The sequence below is a fragment of the Pan troglodytes genome, chromosome 11 (genome assembly GCF_028858775.2).
Source record: "Pan troglodytes isolate AG18354 chromosome 11, NHGRI_mPanTro3-v2.0_pri, whole genome shotgun sequence".
In the NCBI taxonomy this organism is placed as follows: domain Eukaryota; kingdom Metazoa; phylum Chordata; class Mammalia; order Primates; family Hominidae; genus Pan; species Pan troglodytes.
In genome coordinates, this window is record NC_072409.2 from 1,200,360 (window position 1) to 1,218,119 (window position 17,760).

The 17,760-nt window shown below is 61.5% G+C and overlaps 3 protein-coding genes across 12 annotated transcripts; 1 reads left to right on the forward strand and 2 right to left on the reverse strand.

The window, feature by feature from the left end:
• Window positions 1-93: 93 nt before the first annotated feature.
• STPG3 (sperm-tail PG-rich repeat containing 3) lies at window positions 94-6,902 on the reverse strand. 3 transcript variants are annotated; one of them, XM_054659264.2, is made up of 10 exons: window positions 6,839-6,902; window positions 5,277-6,483; window positions 4,918-5,114; window positions 4,021-4,069; window positions 3,324-3,513; window positions 2,924-3,081; window positions 2,684-2,818; window positions 2,294-2,382; window positions 1,852-2,155; window positions 1,330-1,702 (listed from the first exon to the last, which is right to left on the reverse strand). In XM_054659264.2, exons 5-10 carry the CDS (start codon window positions 3,431-3,433, stop codon window positions 1,569-1,571), a joined length of 930 nt encoding a protein of 309 aa, XP_054515239.1. In that variant the 5' UTR covers window positions 3,434-3,513; window positions 4,021-4,069; window positions 4,918-5,114; window positions 5,277-6,483; window positions 6,839-6,902; the 3' UTR covers window positions 1,330-1,568. The 3 variants fall into 3 exon arrangements, with proteins under 3 accessions (XP_024201778.1, XP_054515239.1, XP_001139370.3); XM_024346010.2 differs by lacking the exons at window positions 4,021-4,069; window positions 4,918-5,114; window positions 5,277-6,483; window positions 6,839-6,902 and having other exon boundaries at window positions 94-1,748; window positions 3,324-3,796; XM_001139370.8 differs by lacking the exons at window positions 4,021-4,069; window positions 4,918-5,114; window positions 5,277-6,483; window positions 6,839-6,902 and having other exon boundaries at window positions 3,324-3,796.
• Window positions 5,111-11,123, forward strand: CIMIP2A (ciliary microtubule inner protein 2A). 8 transcript variants are annotated; one of them, XR_010148522.1, is made up of 7 exons: window positions 5,111-5,487; window positions 8,862-9,076; window positions 9,158-9,408; window positions 9,497-9,623; window positions 9,734-10,070; window positions 10,424-10,541; window positions 10,920-11,123. XR_010148522.1 is itself a non-coding variant. In XM_016962253.4 (7 exons), the coding sequence occupies exons 1-7, from the start codon at window positions 5,258-5,260 to the stop codon at window positions 11,006-11,008; spliced, it is 1,125 nt and encodes a 374-aa protein (XP_016817742.2). In that variant the 5' UTR covers window positions 5,111-5,257; the 3' UTR covers window positions 11,009-11,123. The 8 variants fall into 8 exon arrangements, 6 of the variants coding, with proteins under 6 accessions (XP_016817742.2, XP_016817746.2, XP_016817747.2 ...); XM_016962253.4 differs by having other exon boundaries at window positions 9,976-10,070; XM_016962257.4 differs by having other exon boundaries at window positions 9,272-9,408; window positions 9,976-10,070.
• On the reverse strand, window positions 11,001-13,421 carry TUBB4B (tubulin beta 4B class IVb). The gene is given in 4 exon segments (NM_001246378.1): window positions 11,001-12,212; window positions 12,690-12,800; window positions 12,882-12,990; window positions 13,294-13,421. Coding segments are annotated over 4 exon segments (1,338 nt in total). The 5' UTR covers window positions 13,351-13,421; the 3' UTR covers window positions 11,001-11,151.
• Window positions 13,422-17,760: the final 4,339 nt, after the last annotated feature.

A 17,760-nucleotide genomic window follows, 5' to 3' on the forward strand; every position in this document is an offset into this window, starting at 1 on the left:
GCCCGCAGCGGGAGCGCGAGCGACGGCCGCCCTCCCCGGCACCGGGAGGCTGTGGCGCCCACCGAGCTCCGCGGAGCCGTGGAGAGTCCAGGTTCCACAGTGTCCCTTATCCCAGGCGGGTGGGCTCCCCGGGCCTCCCCGCCTCTCCAGCCCGCCGCCCTCCCGCAGGCTGTGCCGCGCCAAGCCCCCTACACACACCCTCTCTCTTTTCGGTCTCCGCTGCTGAAATTTTCTCTAGAAATTTCTTTCCCGCTGCCCAGCAAACTCTTGCTCTTCCTTGAAGGCTTCTTCCTCCACCACCTCCTCCAGGAAGCCCTCCCTCCTCAGCCCAGCTGGAGGAGATCGCTCCATCTTTCCTGCCGCTCCCACTCCTAGCTTTGGGTCTCACCAGGGGTGCCTGGTCGTGCAGCCGTGAGCAGAGCTCCTATACCCACAAGCCGGGCCGAGCTCCCAAGGCCATGGCTACCACAGCTCTCCTGCCGCTGGCCAAGTTGGTCAGCCCAAGGGCGAGGGTTCCAGTGCCTTGATCCAACCCCCAGCTGGTTCGGTGGCAGAGGAGGACAAGGGTCACAGCACACACACAATCCTGAGCCTGGGATTCCTCTCTGAGAAAGGGGGTGGTGCTGAGGCCACAGAAGCAGCTGCCCAGAGCCTTTTTGAAGGGGTTGAGCTCTGGGCCTGGTCTGGGGAGGACCTGGGGAGGTGCGGGTGACGGCACCGCAGGTAAGGCTCCTGCAAGGTGGCAGCCTTGGGGCCCGACCCTGGGTAGGAGGGCAGGCCAGTGATGACAAGGGAGGCCCCAGCCAGGCGAACTTGCAGGCAGGGGCAGTGCAGGGTCCCAGCAGGTGAAGGCCCGGGGAGTGGAGTCTGCAGGGCCCTGGGCCAGAGTTTTCAGGGCACAGGTGACTAAGCCCAGCCAGGTCTTCAGCTCAAGGCCTAGGGGAAGTGGGGCTGGGCCCTGGTGAGCAGATCCCTGGGCCCTTCCTGAGGTCTGGCCAGGCCGACCCCACCTGGAGGTGGCGGCTCAGGGCATTTGACGCCTCCTTCCCAGTTCCCTGACTCGGCAAGCGGCTGACCCTCAGGTGGACAGCAGCTGGACCAGGCCCCTGAGTGACACGGCTGGGTGGGGGTGTCCCACAGAGCCCACCTCCCATCTCGCTCCAGGCTAGAGCTCAGGGTCAGTCACAGGCTGCCACCCTAGAGAAGAGAGTACCCTTCAAGGGCAGCTGAATGGAGACCCCTCAACAGGGAAAGCCGGAAGTGACCCAGCTGCAGCCATATCTCTAGGACCGCCCCCGGGTGAAGGACAGACAACTGCACACCACAGAGCTCGGGAGAACCAACAGCATCTCTGTGTAGCAGGGAGATGGGCAGATGGGGGATCCAGGCTGGGCCAGCCTTGTCCACAGCCCATAGAAGGGTTGGCCAGCCAGAAGGGTGCATTGGGGTGCCCAGAGGGTCAGAAGGCCAGACTGGGGCCCCAAGTCCCAGGGGAGGCCTGGGAAAGCCCCGGGGGAGGCCATGGTTCCACTCGGTGGCTGGGCCAAGCAGGTTGTGCCCAGCTGGCTCTAGAGCGTGCAGAAGGGGCCTGTGTCGTGGCGCTTGGGTCTGCGCACACCCTGGATGACCACGCCAGGCACCGAAGGGAAGCGTGAGTTGTAGCAGTCCTCCACGTGGTAGGCGGCTGGGCCAGGGGTTCGGGCTGCCGAAAGAGAAGGCTGGGAGTCCCACCCAGGTAGCAGCCCCAACTCGAACCTGGCTCCCAGTTCCCACCCCCAGCCCCTGAACCCTTGTCCTCACATTGCCCACCCATGCCCCATCCCTAGCCCTCTTCTCTCCAGGCTTCCTTACAGGTGCTGAGCCAGGAGGTGAACGCAGGGGAGCGGCTCATCGAGAAGGCCGGCGAGCGGGGGCTCTGCAGGCGGCTCCCAGGGAGGATATTGTAGGTGTTGGGGCCAGGGCATCTCTTGCCAGGTGCCTGCAAAGAGGCCTGAAGCAGGGACTGGGGCTGCACCCTGAGGCCCAGCCCCCTAGCCCCAGGCAGCCCTAGGTGGGTGCGGCCTTCAGGTGTCTTGGAAGCGGAGTGGCGGCCTCTGAAGCTGAAGGCGGGGAAGGCGGGCCGGCTGAGCAGCTGGTAGTGGGCTGGCGAGGGCCACTGCGAGGGGGTAGGAGACAGGGGCTGCAGGGCAGGGTGCTCCCCACGGACCCTCAGCCAGCCCCCCTTTGGCCCCACTGGAACCCCCAGCCACCTGCCTGCGTGGACTCCCCGCCCCCTTCCTGCCCAGCCCCCAACCTTTTGCTCTTGGTCGAAGTCAGCTTTCTGCGTGAAGGGGCTTTCGCTCTGGAACCACAAAGTCTGCCATGCCCTGCGGCCACCGCCCTCTGTAGTTGGAGGATGGAGAGAGAGAAGGCTGGGAGCCCCACCCAGGTGACAGTCCCCACTCGAACCTGTCTCCCGGTTCCCACCCTCGGCCCCTGAACCCTTGTCTTCACAATGTCCACCCATGCCCCAGCCCTAGCCCTCCTCTCTCCAGGCCTCCTTACAGGTGCTGAGCCTAGAGGTGAACGCAGGGAAGGGTGGAGGGGCCCTCAGGCCGTGGGGGTTTCAGCACAGAGGCAGAGGCCCCCATTCCCAGGGTGAGGGACAGGCCCGGTGGTTGGGCCTCAGGGAGGGGACACACACCTCGGCCCTGGTGCTTGCAGCCGATGCTGTAGTGGGGGTGTGGGGAGGACTCTCGTACGGACGGGCTCGGCACCTGGTACCTGGTGGGGCTGGGGACTTCCAGGTCAGCTGTGATCAGGGGGCGTTGCTCCAGCACTGGCCACAGGAAGCAAGCTCTGGGCCTGGGCTCCTTTCAGCAGGCCCCTCCCACAGCCCCCCAAAGACCAGCTTGGGGGTGGGGTGGCCAGGACCCTCACTCACACAGTTCCCTCAGGGTCTGGGTGTAGGTGGGCAGGGACTCCTGGGGGGTGCCCGTCTGTAACCTGAGGCCAGCTGGGATCTCCTTCATCTTTGGGGGCTGTGTCTCATCCCAGGCCATCCCCGGCTCCGGGCCCAACAACAGCACAGATGCCTTGGGCCTGCAAGGGAGACCAGCAGCCACTGTCTCAGCCCCCGGCCGCTCCCAGCCACGTGCCCCACAGCCTGTCCGCTCTACTGTCCCTTAGCCCCCGGCCGCTCCCAGCCGCCTGCCTCACAGCCTGTCCCCACACTGTCCCTCAGTCCCCCAGCCGCCTGCCCAGCAACCTGCCCCCCACACTGTCCCTCAGCCCCCTGGCCACTCCCAGCTGGCCCGCCCCTTCTCCCCCCCTCCGCCAGTTACTGGGTGGGCTCTGGTTGTGTCTGCCTCAGGTGGCCATGGGTCCAGTGTTTGCCTCCATTGATGTAAAAATTTGCCAGGAATTTCACTGCCTTCTGGTCAAAATTCATCATCAGAGTCTCCTGGCTCTCTTCCCCAACGGCACGACGGAGCTCTGTGACCTCACTGGTAGGCCCCTCTGTTGCTGGGACTCCTGAGGAAGACACATTGTCTGGCCCTGGAGGGGCTGCCCTGGGCCCCCACCCCTGGCGGGCCCCTCCCCCACTAACTAGATGATCACCGGGTCCGCCTGGGCCAGGACCCCCAGCCTGCCCAGGTGACTCCTGGCCCAGCCCTCTCCCTTCCCCCCTAACTTTTCCAGCATTCTCCCCTCTCCTGCCCCCTGGGGTCTCCTGGAAGTCTGGGGTCCACTCTAGCAGGTCTGGGAGGACTGAGGCCTCAGCAGAGGGGGTGGAGGGAACAGGACCCACGGGCATCCACCAAGCCCTAGGAGATGCCCAGCTGTGTCGGGCCAGCCAGGACCCCCTGGGGGTAGGAGGGAGGAGTCCAGGAAGGCTCCCTGGAGGAAGAGGAGGAGCCGCCACCCCATCTGGATTTCCACTTAAGGGAAAAGCAAATCCACATCAGATGGGTCTGACACCAGAGGCAGGCCGGGCCCTGGAGCCCAGCCAGGGCTGGGGTGTGAGGGCCTACCTCTCACCTGGGGGCACAGAGGCTAGAGGGTGTCACAGATGGCCGGGCTGCCGGAGCTGCAAAGGAATAGCCAGCCTGTGTGAGCAAGAGCCCGTGTGGGCCCCAGGGCCCTCGCTGTGTGGTCTCTGGAGCTGACCACCAGTTGGTCCCAGCCCTGACCTTGGCCCAGAATCCACCAGGGCAGGGCCTGTGAACAGGGCCAACTTGGGGCCCTCCTCCGCCCTCTCTGGATGCCTCCCCTTCAGCACTGGGCCTGCCAGGCAGACAGATGGACACGTGCTTGAGGAAACACGGGTTTTATCTGGGCGAGGGGTTCACGCCTGTGCTCCGGGGCCCCTGCCCAGGTTGTGCCGGGTTCAGAGTTGACTGGCTGCCAGTGGAACAGAGTGTACTTTGCTAATGAAGCCCTTGTCGTTGGACAGATAGGCCCCTCCAGGTCCTCCCTGCCCTGTAGTAAACGTTGCCGCCGTGAATGGTGCTGCTGGACATCCGTCCTCTCCTTGAGAAGGTGTGTGGGGGAAATGCTCTGTGTCCGGCTCTGCGCCCACACCACCACAGCCGCCACAGAAGGAGGCCTCTGCCCAAATGTTGAGGCGGGGGGTTGTTCCCCACACACCAAGCTGGGTGTCCTCTAATTCATTTCCTTCACCATTTAGCTGGAGACGGTGTCAGATCCCACAGGGTGAGAGCTCCATCCCAAGAAGGCCTCCAGACACAGATGGGGGCAGGGCCTCCAGACACACACCAGTCGCAAGCCTGGGCCCCTGGAACTTCTGACCAACTGGCTTCAATTTGGGGTTCCTATGACACCGTCTTTGGGTTAATTTGCTGGAGCCACTCATAGAACTAGGGAAGTTATGACGTTTACTGGTTTATTGTAAAGGGTATTGATTGCAAAGGATACCAATGAAGAAGCGTAGAGAGAGGCACGGGGAGGGGCCGGCGCTTCCATGTCCTCGCTGGTTGCCGCCCTCTGGGAACCTCCAGGCGTTCCCCTGTCCAGAAGTTCCCTGAGCCTCAGTCCTCTTGGGATTTTACGGAAGCTTCCTGATGTCAGCATTCCTGCCCCCAGGGCTTGGGTGGGACCTCTCCTGGAAGCGTCTTAAGACCCACAGTCAGAAAGGCAAGAATGTTAGCGTCCTGCCTTGGGGCCAGTGAAAGGAGGGCAGGAGGTCAAAGTCCCCCGCCCACACCCCCCAAGCCTCACCCACCCAACATTCTAACAAAAGGCCCTACCGAGGGCTATGGGAATATGGGAATTACCAGCCAGGAACGGTGGAGGAAAACCAGCGTCTACCAGAATGCCAGACAGCTTCTTAGGAGTGGAAGCAATGGTCCCAGTTTGCAGTGTCTTGTATGGACGTGATCCGTACCAACTTGGTTTCCAGAAGGCACCACCCAAATTAGAGGCCCTTCTCACTGTGACCCTGCCGGCAGTAAGCCTCAGAAACTGCTCTCAACACACAGTCAGCATGTATGTGATTATGGTCCTGCTTTATGCCCTTATATTTACGGACTGTGGTCTTTTTTTCTTAAAAAGGTCATATTGGCCGGGCACAGTGGCTCACGCCTGTAATCCCAGCACTTTGGGAGGCCGAGGTGGGCGGATCACGAGGTCAGGAGTTCGAGACCATCCTGGCTAACATGGTGAAACCCTGTCTCTACTAAAAATACACACAAAAAAACATATTAGTCTGCATTTTCCATGGAGGTGTTGTTTATATCTTTGTTTTGTGAGAGCTTTTTATGCTGATACCAGATTTGTTCATAACACTTATTGCAAACTTTTTTCCAGTTTTTTAGTTTGCCTTTTAGTTGTTTTTTTGTTTGTTTGTGAGAAATGGTCTGGTTCTGTTGCCCAGGCTGAAGTGCAGCAGTGTGATCTCAGCTCACTACAGCCTCAACCTCCCAGGCTCCGGCCATCCTCCCACCTCAGCCTCCCAAGTAACTGGGATCACAGGCACATTCACCATGCCTGGCTAATTTTTCTTTCTTTTTTGTAGAGGTGGGGTTTCCCCATGTTGCCCAGCTGGCTTGAACTCCTAGGCTCAAGCAATCTGCACACCTCATCCTGCCTCGGCCTCCCAAAGCACTGCAATTATAGGCATGAGCCACAGTGCCCAGCCTTTCTTCTTTCTTTTTTTTTTTTTTTTTTTTTTGAGACAGAGTCTCACTCTGTGGCCCAGGCTGGAGTGCAGTGGCACGATCTCAGCTCATTGCAATCTCCACCTCCTGGGTTCATGCCATTCTCCTGCCTCAGCCTCCCGAGTAGCTGGGACTACAGGCGCACGCCACCGCACCTGGCTAATTTTTGTATTTTTAGTAGAGATGGGATTTGACTATGTCAGTCAGGCTGGTCTCGAACTCCTGACATGATCTGCCTGCCTCGGCCTCCCAAAGTGCTGGGATTACAGGTGTGAGCCACCGTGCCTGGCCGCCTTCCTTCATTTTTATGGTTAGGAAGTCCTTCCTGTACAAAAAAAAGAACAAAATTCAGGATTTGCTTAAAATGTAAACATAACACCCTGCGCCACATGAAGGGCTGGAGGGAGAGTTCGCACAGCCCTGCAGGCCGGGAAGCCCCTGACTCGAGCCAAGGCTCTGCAGCTGCAAGGCCTCCTGTCAGAGGAGGGGGCCTGGGGACTCCCTTAGCCTCACCCTGAGACTGGGGCTGGTGGCCTCCTGGGGGCAGCAAGAGCCCAGGCCCTTTCTGGAGGGACAGTCCTGTTTTCCGAGCTCTGAAGTTAATGGGACTTCCTCCCGGGCCACCTGCCTCACCGCAACTCCTCCCCTGCCTGGCACCTGTCTGGGCCTCAGTGTCTCACCTGTGCAATGTGGGTCCTCACAGGGTTAGCAAGGTGGCCTGGCCCAGGAGGTGCCCACAATGCTGGCCCCTCACAATGGTTGCCCGGTGACAGGACTCCCCTCAGGGAAGGGAGCTGGATGCCGGGAGGGACTGGAGCCAGCAAGGCCAGAGTGAAAGCAAAATGACAACTACTCAGAAACACGATCTCTTCACGCCAGAGCCTCACTATGTCCCTGGGTGAGAGCCGGGAGCTCTGGAGGTGGCTGGGGCCAGGGCTGCAGGAGGGGGAGAATGGCTGGGGCCTGAGGCATGGAGGCCAGCTGTGAGGGGCCCAGAGCTGGACCCCAGGAAACTGAGGGCCACACCACGGGGCACTGCAGTCTGTGGGCTGGGGAGCCCTGGGACAGGGGAAGCTCAGGGACGGGGCTGCCAGGGGCCCAGGCCTCACCCTCCCTGCTGGTGTGCAGCTGCGAACTCGATACCTGGTGGCCAGCACGTCTGTCGAGCAGAAACTGGGTCAGCCAGCAGCCGGCAGAGGCCGGCTAGTAAGTGCCCGACGCCCACTCCAGAGAGGACTGCACACTTCATTTCATTTTATTTATTTATTTTTTGAGACAGAGTTTCGCTCATTACCCAGGCTGGAATGCAATGGTGCAATCTTGGCTCACCGCAACCTCTGCCGCCCGGGTTCAAGCGATTCTCCTGTCTCAGCTTCTGGAGTAGCTGGGATTACAGGCACCTGCCACCACACCTGGCTAATTTTGTATTTTTAGTAGGGACGAGGTTTCTTTACGTTGGTCAGGCTGGTCTCGAACTCCTGACCTCAAGTGATCTGCCCACCTCGGCCTCCCAAAGTGCTGGGATGACAGGCTTGAGCCACCGCGCCCGGCCAGGACTCCACACTTTAAAGACAAGGCAAGCAAACGCCAGGCTGCCTCACTAGATATCCCCCCAAACAAAAAATAAAAGTAACCCCTCTATGGAACGTGTGTGTGTGTGCACCTACATACACAAACGCTACATGCAAAGGGGAAAGGCTGGGAAGAAACCACACCTGCCTCTGAACAGCTACGTCTGGGGAAGGGGCAGGTGAAGCTGAGGCTGGAAGTTGCTCGGCTTTTTTTTTTTCTTTTGAGACGGAGTCTCGCTCTGTTGCCCAGGCTGGAGTGCAGTGGCGCGATCTTGGCTCACTGCAAGCTCCGCCTTCCGGGTTCACGCCATTCTCCTGCCTCAGCCTCCGGAGCAGCTGGGACTACAGGGCCCACCACCAATGCCTGGATAACTTTTTGCATTTTTAATAGAGACAGGGTTTCACCATGTTGGCCAGGATGGTCTTGATCTCCTGACCTCATGATCCGCCCGCCTCAGCCTCCCAAAGTGCTGGGATGACAGGCGTGAGCCACCATGCCCGGCCCTTTGGCAGTTTTTAAGACGAAGGTAGTTCTCACTCCTTGAAAGATCACATAGACCCTGAGGTGCTGAACCGCCTGTGACCAGCTGCACCATGCCCCTCGAGGTTGAATGAGGGCCCGGAAAAGCCCAGCCCTCCACCTGCCTCCCAGTTCTCCTCCCGTGCAGGAGGCTACTGGCCTCCTGGGGTGGCACGGGTGCAGGCCAAGCCCACCCAACACCCTCCTGGTGGGCCCTGCGTGTGTCCAAGGGGCCGTTCCTCGCCTATGTCCTGGCCCACATGTCTTGTGCCTGTACTTGCTTTGCCAGGGCAGAGCACCCCTGACTTGCTGGCAGTTGGAATGAGGGGTGGGAGAGGGTTGGAGGGGCTGGTACAAGGCAGGCGGCCATCTGCTGTGGTGCTGACGTGTTCCCAGCATGTGGTATGTGCCGCCCGTTCAGGCTGAGAGAGCCCTAGAAGGCAAGTGCCACTGCAGCCCCATTTACAGGTGAGCAGAGGGCAGGCGAGCTGCCACAGGCCAAGCTGCTGCTAAGGGGCCAGCAGGCTGAATCCACATCTGGCTTGAAGGGGCCCTGCCCAGTGCTGGGGCTGCCCTTGAGACCTGCCCTGCCTTCTCCTCTTCCCTCCACAGCTATGCCGGCTTCTTTCCGCAGCTGCGCTACCAGGTGGGGAACACCTATGGGCGTACCACGGGGCAGCTGCTCACAGACCCCAGTGTGCAGAAGAGCCCCTGCTCTGTGCTGTCCCCCATGTCCAAGCCCAAGTTCATTGAGGACTTCAGCCAGTCCAAGCCCCCGAGGGTTCCCTGCCGAGACCTGACGGAGCCCTACATCCCCCACTACACCAGTGAGCTGCCAGTCCCCAGCCCTGCACCCTCCTGTGCCCGCCTGCCTGTCCCGGCACTCACAGGCTGCCCTGTTGGTACAGGTCTGAAGCCCTATAAGAACTTTGAGATTCTGGGCCAGCTCCCACCCTTGGAGGTGGACGCCCAGGAGCCGCCAGGGGTAGAGAACATACCCAGACAGATTCTGCTGCCTGCAGGCTTCACGCCCGACCCCCCGCACCCTCCGTGCCCGCCAGGCAGGAAGGGAGACTCCAGAGACTTGGGACACCCAATATACGGGGAAGAGGCCTGGAAGAGCGCCACTCCTGTCTGCGAGGCCCCCAGGCAGCACCAGGTAGCCAGGGGATGCACCAGTGCCAAGCCCATTCCCCTCAGCCCCAGGTGGGAGCTGCACCATGACCTCCGCTCCCTCCCCGCTCCAGCTGTACCACTGCCGGAGGGATGAGTACCCACCCCCCGCCCGCCAGCAGGAGGCGCTAGATGTGGGCAGCTTCCAGTGGCTGCCGCAGCTGGACCACCCTAACCTGATCCAACGCAAGGCCATCTCAGGTGGGTGTGGGCCTGGGCTGGGCTGGAGAAGGCCGCCCCTCCCCACAAGGTTCTTGCAGTGTGAGAGCCCCTGAGGAGGCTGCCACAGGGGCCCACTTTCCCTGCTCCAGAACAGGCTAGCGGCCTGGGGGGACCTCCTCTGCCTCCCAGCTGCTTCCAGGAGCCCAGCTTTTCCCAAGACGAGGCGGTGCCTTGCCTGCCTGTTCCCATTTGGCCACATCAGACAGTCGCCAACGTTCAGGGAACGAAAGGGAGCCTTGCCTGGCTTCCCTGACACGTCTGAGGGCAGGTGGGTGTGCCCAGGGGAAGGCTAAGGGGGCTTGGGGTAGCCCGTACATCTGCCTACCCCCAGGCTATGCTGGCTTCATTCCCCGGTTCACCTGGGTAATGGGGTTGAATTACCGAGACGGCGTCACACAAGCCATGGACGAATTCGACAAGAGCCAGGTAGGAAAGCGCCATCCAGGGCCTGGTCCCAGCTCACACACACACTTCCTCTCCTGCCTGGCAGCTTCCCTGGAGGGTGCCTTGAAGGCCAGGTTCCCTGAGAAGCCTGAGGAGGGGGCTCTCCCTGGCTCTCTCCTGTCCCCGGAGGTGCCACCCCAACCCCTTTCTCCTGAGTCTTGCTTGGATCCCTGCACTCAAGTTTTGGAGTCGGGGGTAGGGGGATGCAGAAGGCTGGGAGCATTAGCAGCTTTCCCACGGAGTGCCGGCCCTCCGGCCAGGCCCCCACTGGGACAACTTGACTATCTGGTTGCCTGCCGGGGAGGCAGCTTGTTAGCACCTTCCTGTCTCCCCAGTTCCTGTTTAGAAACCCCCACTGTGACCTGGGCGAGAAGCTGCCTGGAACACACTGGCCCAGCAACCACATCTACAGCAGCCAAGGCCTGATCCCCTTCTACATGGGGTTCATCCCCTGTGAGTAGAGTGGGCAGGGTCACATGGACACAACCCGGCCAATGTGGGGAGGGACGGCTCTACCTGCTCACCCTTCATTGCTGGTTCAGGACTGTCTGACCGTTACCAGGGTCCCACCTTGGTTGGGGTAGGATTGTCTGCCATCCTCCCTACCCCTTTTGGAAGGGGGGTCACTGGACCCACCTAAGTCCCAGACACAGGCCGAGCCCCGAGGTTGGGTACCCGGAACAGGACAGACCTGCCTTCAGGAGGCAAGTTCCCCACCAAGCAGATCTCCAGGGCCCAGGGCAGCCCCACACTTCTCTGAAGCCTGGGTGTCCAGCCCATGCTGGTCCTGGGCACATAAGCCCAGCTCAGCTGCAGCCTGGCTCCCCGCAGCCATGCAGGACAACTACGCCCTGACATTCGGCAACAGCACCCGGAGGGCCTACTGGAAGGAATGGGCAAAGCGAAACCACACACTATGAAAATGCTTTAATGGTGGTGTCTGTACAGCATGGACGTGGACAGGGAAAACAGCAAGTGCACACAGCGGGACAGGCCACAGAACAGGCTGGGAGTGAATAAAGAGTTCACACTGCTTCCCTGCTTTCCCCAGTGACTGAAGGCTCTAGGCCACCTCCTCCTCAGCCTCCTCCTCAAACTCGCCCTCCTCCTCGGCTGTGGCATCCTGGTACTGCTGGTACTCGGACACCAGGTCATTCATGTTGCTCTCGGCCTCGGTGAACTCCATCTCGTCCATGCCCTCGCCCGTGTACCAGTGCAGGAAGGCCTTGCGCCGGAACATGGCCGTGAACTGCTCGGAGATGCGCTTGAACAGCTCCTGGATGGCCGTGCTGTTGCCGATGAAGGTGGCGGACATTTTTAGCCCCCGAGGTGGGATGTCACAGACAGCCGTTTTCACATTGTTGGGGATCCACTCAACAAAATAGCTGCTGTTTTTGTTTTGAACATTAAGCATTTGCTCGTCCACCTCCTTCATGGACATGCGGCCCCTGAACACGGCGGCAACCGTCAGGTAGCGGCCATGGCGGGGGTCGCAGGCAGCCATCATGTTCTTGGCATCAAACATCTGCTGGGTGAGCTCGGGCACGGTCAGCGCCCGGTACTGCTGGCTGCCCCGGCTGGTCAGTGGGGCAAAGCCGGGCATGAAGAAGTGCAGCCGGGGAAACGGGACCATGTTCACAGCCAGCTTCCGCAGGTCAGCATTGAGCTGGCCTGGGAAGCGCAGGCAGGTGGTGACCCCACTCATGGTAGCAGACACCAGGTGGTTCAGGTCACCATAGGTGGGCGTGGTCAGCTTTAGGGTTCTGAAGCAAATGTCGTAGAGAGCTTCGTTATCAATGCAGTAGGTCTCGTCTGTGTTTTCTACGAGCTGGTGGACTGAGAGGGTGGCGTTGTAGGGCTCCACCACTGTGTCTGACACTTTGGGCGAAGGCACCACACTAAACGTGTTCATGATCCTGTCTGGGTACTCCTCCCGGATCTTGCTGATGAGGAGGGTACCCATCCCAGACCCAGTCCCCCCACCCAGGGAGTGGGTCAGCTGGAAACCCTGCAGGCAGTCACAGCTCTCAGCCTCCTTTCTCACAACATCCAGCACCGAGTCCACCAGCTCCGCGCCTTCTGTGTAGTGCCCCTTGGCCCAGTTGTTCCCAGCACCACTCTGACCTGAGAGAGAACACAGCTAATCATTCGTCAGCCAGGTAGACAGCACTACTGGTCACCACCACGCGAAAAAAGCCGAGTGACATGGTGTGAGCTGACCACAGAATTCACCCTGCAGGTAGAGCAAACGGACCCTTCAAAGCCAAAACACGGCAGCCTGCCCTGCTACGAATTAAGTCAGGGGCCAAACCTGACAGCTTAACAACAAACCCCTCCCCGGGGGGGCCACTGCCAATTCCCAAGGACAGAGGAGCAGCCACTGCCCCAGCTCAGCTCCCTGCAGGGAGATTACGTGTGTGGCGGCTCGTCGCCTCGGCAGACAGCTGGACCTTGCTCCCAAAGCCGATTTAGTAGAGGGGATTGAGTGGCTCAGAGAAGAGGAGGGCGTCCAGGGGCCCCGGCTGCGCAGTTCCCACGGCGGTGCCCTTGGAGCAGCCCCTTGACCTTTGAGCCGCCGCCCAGTCCCCAGCCACGGCTCACCGAAAACGAAGTTGTCCGGCCGGAAGATCTGCCCGAAGGGCCCCGAGCGCACGGAGTCCATGGTGCCGGGCTCCAGATCCACGAGCACGGCGCGGGGCACGTACTTGCCGCCTGCGGGAACGGGAGGGCGTCAGCCAAGGCAGGGGCCGCGGGGTCCCCGGAGGGCGGTCGGGGAAGGGGCCGGGGCCTCACCGGTGGCCTCATTGTAGTACACGTTGATGCGTTCCAGCTGCAGGTCGCTGTCCCCGTGGTAGGTGCCCGTGGGGTCGATGCCGTGCTCATCGCTGATCACCTCCCAAAACTACAAGGGACGCGGGCGGGCCCGGGCGGGCCGGGGCTGAGTCACCGCGGCCGGTGCGCAGAGAGGCAGCCCCGCCCCGGACGGGCGCGGCAGCCCGGCCCTCCCCGCCCCTCCCCCGCCCCGCGCGCCCTGGCCGCCGGGTTCCTGGGGGCTTCGGTCGCCCGGCTCGGCCAATTCCCCGCGGAGGGGGCCCGGCGGCCGCAATGCGGGGGCGCCGCCCGGCCGCTGCTGCCGCCATCTTCCCCGGCCGCCCGCCCACACCGCCCGGCAGGCCCGCCTGGCCCCAGCGCCCCGGCAACTTACCTTGGCGCCGATTTGGTTGCCGCACTGCCCGGCCTGCAAGTGCACGATTTCCCTCATGATGGCGGCGGTGGCGGGGAAGCAAGAAGAAGTAGACAACCAGCAGCACAGGAGCGGGCGCGCAGAGTGCTACAACCGACGCTCCGCCAACGCTTATATACCCTCCCTGCCCGCCTCCGCTAGTCTCGGAATGGGCTGCCAGAACGAGGCTGGCAAGCTCCCTCGTTTGATTGGCCTTGCCCCCGTCAATCAAGCTGCCTAAGGTCCGCCTTTTTAAGCCAGTTTGGTCTTTATTGGTCAGCCACAGCCTCCCATCTCCCTATCACAATCCCCCCCCTGGCGCCGCAGTGCTCCGTCCATTGGGTGTTTCAAATGATTGATTTGCCGTCTCATTGGCTGGCTGCCGGGAGCACGCCGCCAGGCTGGCGCTATTGGCTGCGCTGCTTCAGCGTCCTGGTAACCGCCGCAGTGCCGCGGCCGGCGCGCGGACGGAGTGGGGCGCAGGCGCGGGTGCGGGTTTCCGGTCGGGCGGCGGGCAGCTGCGCTGGGGGCGCCGGGGGAGGGCGGGCCCGACGGGCCTCGGGCAAGCGCAGTCTTGGCTCTGAGCCCGGGGCCTTTCGGGAGCCGGGAAGGGCAGGCTCGGTGGCGGCCCCGCGTCCAGAGTTGCGCCCTCTCTGGCCTTGCGCCGGGACACGGCATCTGCGCGCTGGGCGGGTTCTGGAGCGGGGTCCGCACGGAGCGAGCCCGGGGCCTCCAGGCCGAGGAGGCTGCGATGCCTTAAAGGCAGGAAGATACACGGGCTCGGGGGCTGCGGCGGTGGAGGGGAGCTCTCCACAGAGCCGCAGAGGGCACGGAGTTTCCTGCTCCCGGGTCCCGCACGCCCACTGCCCTCGCGGTCGCGTGAGGGGAGCACGTGGGGGACGCCGCGCCCCGAGGGCCGGGGCGGAGGGCAGGGGAGGGGAGCGGAGGGGCGAGGCCTCCCCCGCAGCTGCGCGCCCTGCCCTGTTGTGGAGACGGCGCTGGCTCTGCGCCGGTCGCCTTGGTGCCTCGGCCCCGTGAGTGCGCGAGCTCCGTGGAGACCAGGACAGCGCCCAGACCTCCCTCGGCGGGTGGGCCCCGACCTCCGGGCTCCAGGGCCGGTATTCCAACCACAGGTCAGCGCGCTGGGGCTGAGACATATTTCTGTTAATGCTTTTCCTAATTTATGACTTGGTTTTTACTTGGGTGGGAAAAGAAACTTAAAATGAATTACATGTGGTTGCGCCTGTTTAAAAACAAACGCGCTGTATTTTTGCAGTATTTTTATTTTACTTAATTTATTATTTTGAGACAGAGTCTCGCTCTGTCTCCCGGGCTGGAGTGCAGTGGCGCGATCTTGGCTCCCCCCCGCCCCGGGTTGAAGCGATTCTTCTGCCTCAGCCTCCCCAGTAGGTGGGACTGCAGGCACCCACCACCACGCCGCTAATTTTTGTATTTTTGGTAGAAATGGGATTTCACCATGTTGGCCAAGCTGGTCTGAAACTCCTGACCTCAAGTGATCCGCCCGTCTCGGCCTCCCCAAGTGCTGGGATTTACGGGAATGAGCCGCCGTGCCTTCTGCATTTTTGTAGCTTTTTTCTTTTTTTTTTTTTGAGATGGAGTTTTGCTCTTGTCGCCCAGGCCGGAGCGCAGTGGCGCAATCTCAGCTCGCTGCAACCTCTGCCTCCCCGGTTCAAGCGATTCTCCTGCCTCACCTTCCCAAGTAGCTGGAACTACAGGTGTGCACCACCACTCCTGGCTTTTTTTTTTTTTTTTTTTTTTTGAGACAGAGACTGGCTCCGTCGCTCAGGCTGGCGTGCAGTGGCATGATCTCGGCTCACTGCAACCTCCATCTCCCGGGTTCAAGCGATTCTCCTGCCTCAGCCTCCCGAGTAGCTGGGATTACAGGCGCCCGCCACCACGCCCGGCTAATTTCTGTATTTTTAATAGAGATGGGGTTTCACCATCTTGGCCAGGCTGGTCTGGAACTGACCTTGTGATTCATCCGCCTCGGCCTCCGAAAGTGCTGGGATTACAGGCATGAGCCACTGCACCTGGCTGTATTTTTGTAGCATTTTAAATAAATTACACCATCAGGTCGGCCCTGACAGTCTCCTGTGCTCTGGCCACTGGGCATCTGTCTTCCAGTTGGAGGCTGTTGGAAACATCTGCTTATTTATTTCTCTTCCTGGAGGGACTGCACCTCCGTCTTCACCACATAATGCGCGATACCAGAACTCGTGACACGCAGCACCGGAGCATGCGCGGGGATCAGCATTGTCCTTCCGGGGCGAGGGCCTGCAGCTGTGCTCACTCCTCGGGGGTCTGTTGCCAGTTTGCCATCCTGTCCAGGAGGGTGGCCTCCCCCACAGATCAGCCCAGGAAGGCGGGCCTGGCTTCCAGTGACCACTGTGACACAGGCCTTGACCCTCAGAGGGACTGGGGTCCTGCAGCGGCCTGAGGGGTGCACAGGTTGCTGCCAGCCATCCCAGGTTTCTCCTAGTGCTCAGGGCATCCTGGGGTCCTGCAGAGTAGCTCAGCTGTCCAGGTAGTAGTCAGGGACATGTTGAAGTCTCTTAACATTGAGTTGTCACAAAGGGGAGGAAGGAGAAGCTCTGTTTTTTTTCCTCAGTGAACTGTGCAGAGCCCAACTGAGGCTGCTGTTTGAGGTGTGTGGCATTCCTGCACCTTGTCAGAGTCTCCCAACCCCTCTCCAGTAAAGGCCCCTGCTTCCTGTGACCAGTGCCCACAGGGCAGGGAGGTCAGTGTGCCACCCGTTTCACAGGTGTCACCTGCCCAGGTGAGAGCCCCAGAGCTCGCCATGGCACCAGCCTGCCTACTTTGCCCTTGCATTGCCCTGGTGAGGTGGACACTGGCCGGGGACAAGACAGCAGTAGACACCCTGAAGCCTGGGCCTGAGCCCAAGGACAGCAGCCACCCCTGTTGCACAAAACTGGTTGGGGAAGGCTCTGTAGGTCCCACCCTGAGCCAAGGTGCCCTGCTGCAGGATGGAGAGGCGGGATAGTGTGGGGCAGGAGGACCAACTCCTGGGCCTGGGGTCTGCGGCCAGGCAGGATGTGGTCCAAGGAGGGCCAGAAGGGCAGGGAAGCGGGGCAGGCGTGGCTGTGGGAGTGCTGGGCACCTGCCCTCCTCCTCCTGCAGCTGTCGGAGGATCCACAACGAAGGCTCTGTTTACCGGTGGCCATGGTCCCAGTGGGAGGGTGTGTTACCGCCAGGCAGGGGCAGCAGGCAGACAGTATTGGCGGCCTTAAAGGACCAGACGACCAGCCTTTGTGGGAGGCCTCACCTGCCCTGGAAGGACAGGTGCATGGGGTGCTTCCCCCCCCTCTCCACAAGGGCCTCACTGATCCCCCCCAAAGGACAGGGGAGCTCCCCGGGCCCCTCAGGCTCCCCAGGGAGCTAGCCAGGCCTGTCCCCTACAGGGGTGCCAGACGGTTCTATGAGGCTGATGTCAGGTCCACAGGGGCGTCGTAGAATCACAGGGCTGTGAGAACCAAAGCTCTAGCTGCTGGGGGTCCCATTCTCACTGGAGCCCACCCCTGAGGCTCCCCTGGCTCCCAGAGCAGGTGGTCACCTCTCTCGGTAGGTGAAACCAAGGCCCAGGAGGCCTAAGAGTTTGAGGGGTGGCTGGGGCAGAGGACCCAGGGAAGACTGGGGGCCAAGGGCACAGAGGGCCTGGGGGTCATGAGCAGGGGCAAAGGGAAACTGAGGGCAGAAAAGGACAGAGCCACAGAGGAGAAGTGGCTGTGGGGCCCCCTCAGGCCTCATCTTCCTGAGTGGCTGCACCTCTATACCCTAGTGGGGTCTGACCAGGCAATCCTGGGAGGCTCTGGGAAGAGAGCTGCCCCCCAACAGGGCTGCAGTTCTGGAAGGGAGAACGTGACTGGCCACAGCAGCAGACTCAAATGAGCAAACTAGACCTGTCCCTGATGGGACCGTCCCCTCACCCACCCGTCTCTGTGTGCCTGAATGAATGCTCCAGTTCTGGGGTAACCCAAGGCTTTCTTCCCTTGGCGGGAGTGGGGGTTGGGTTAGGGCTGTGGGCAGCTCTGGGCTAGAGGTGGCAGGAGCCCCCCCCCCCCAACTTCCTAGGTGTCCAGTTACCCATTGGCTGGCAGACAAGCCTTCCTGTGTGGAAACCCGACCACACAGCGGAGGGAGGGCCCCCTGGCCCCCAAGTCCTCCCCATGAGTGCTGTCCGCCCTCCTGGGCCCACCCCACGGACAGGCCTTCCCAGGACAGGGTCTCATTCTCCGTGGCAGTGGGAGGCCTCAGTGTGCCCCAGCCTGGCGGGTGAGACTGGCTTCCTGGTGGGTTCTGGGAGCTGAGCACCTGCCGTGGCCCAGCCCTGCAGAGAAGTGTCCCCGAGGGGCCCAGCCCAGGACCGGCTGAGAGACACAGAGGGCAGACAGACAGGTGGTGCCTCTGGGA

Bases quoted from the DNA above. Each gene is read 5' to 3' on its own strand.
- STPG3 (XM_024346010.2), bottom strand. From the start codon at position 3,796: ATGCCCGTGGGTCCTGTTCCCTCCACCCCCTCTGCTGAGGCCTCAGTC. The intron at 2,819-2,923 runs GTGAGTGAGGGT...TCCTGTGGCCAG, and splicing joins CCAGACCCTGAGGGAACTGT to TGCTGGAGCAACGCCCCCTG. The intron at 2,156-2,293 runs GTTGGGGGCTGG...ACCCCCTCGCAG, and splicing joins ACTTCGACCAAGAGCAAAAG to TGGCCCTCGCCAGCCCACTA.
- CIMIP2A (XM_016962253.4), top strand. From the start codon at position 5,258: ATGGGAATATGGGAATTACCAGCCAGGAACGGTGGAGGAAAACCAGCG. The intron at 5,488-8,861 runs GTATGTGATTAT...TTCCCTCCACAG, and splicing joins TCTCAACACACAGTCAGCAT to CTATGCCGGCTTCTTTCCGC. The intron at 9,409-9,496 runs GTAGCCAGGGGA...TCCCCGCTCCAG, and splicing joins AGGCCCCCAGGCAGCACCAG to CTGTACCACTGCCGGAGGGA.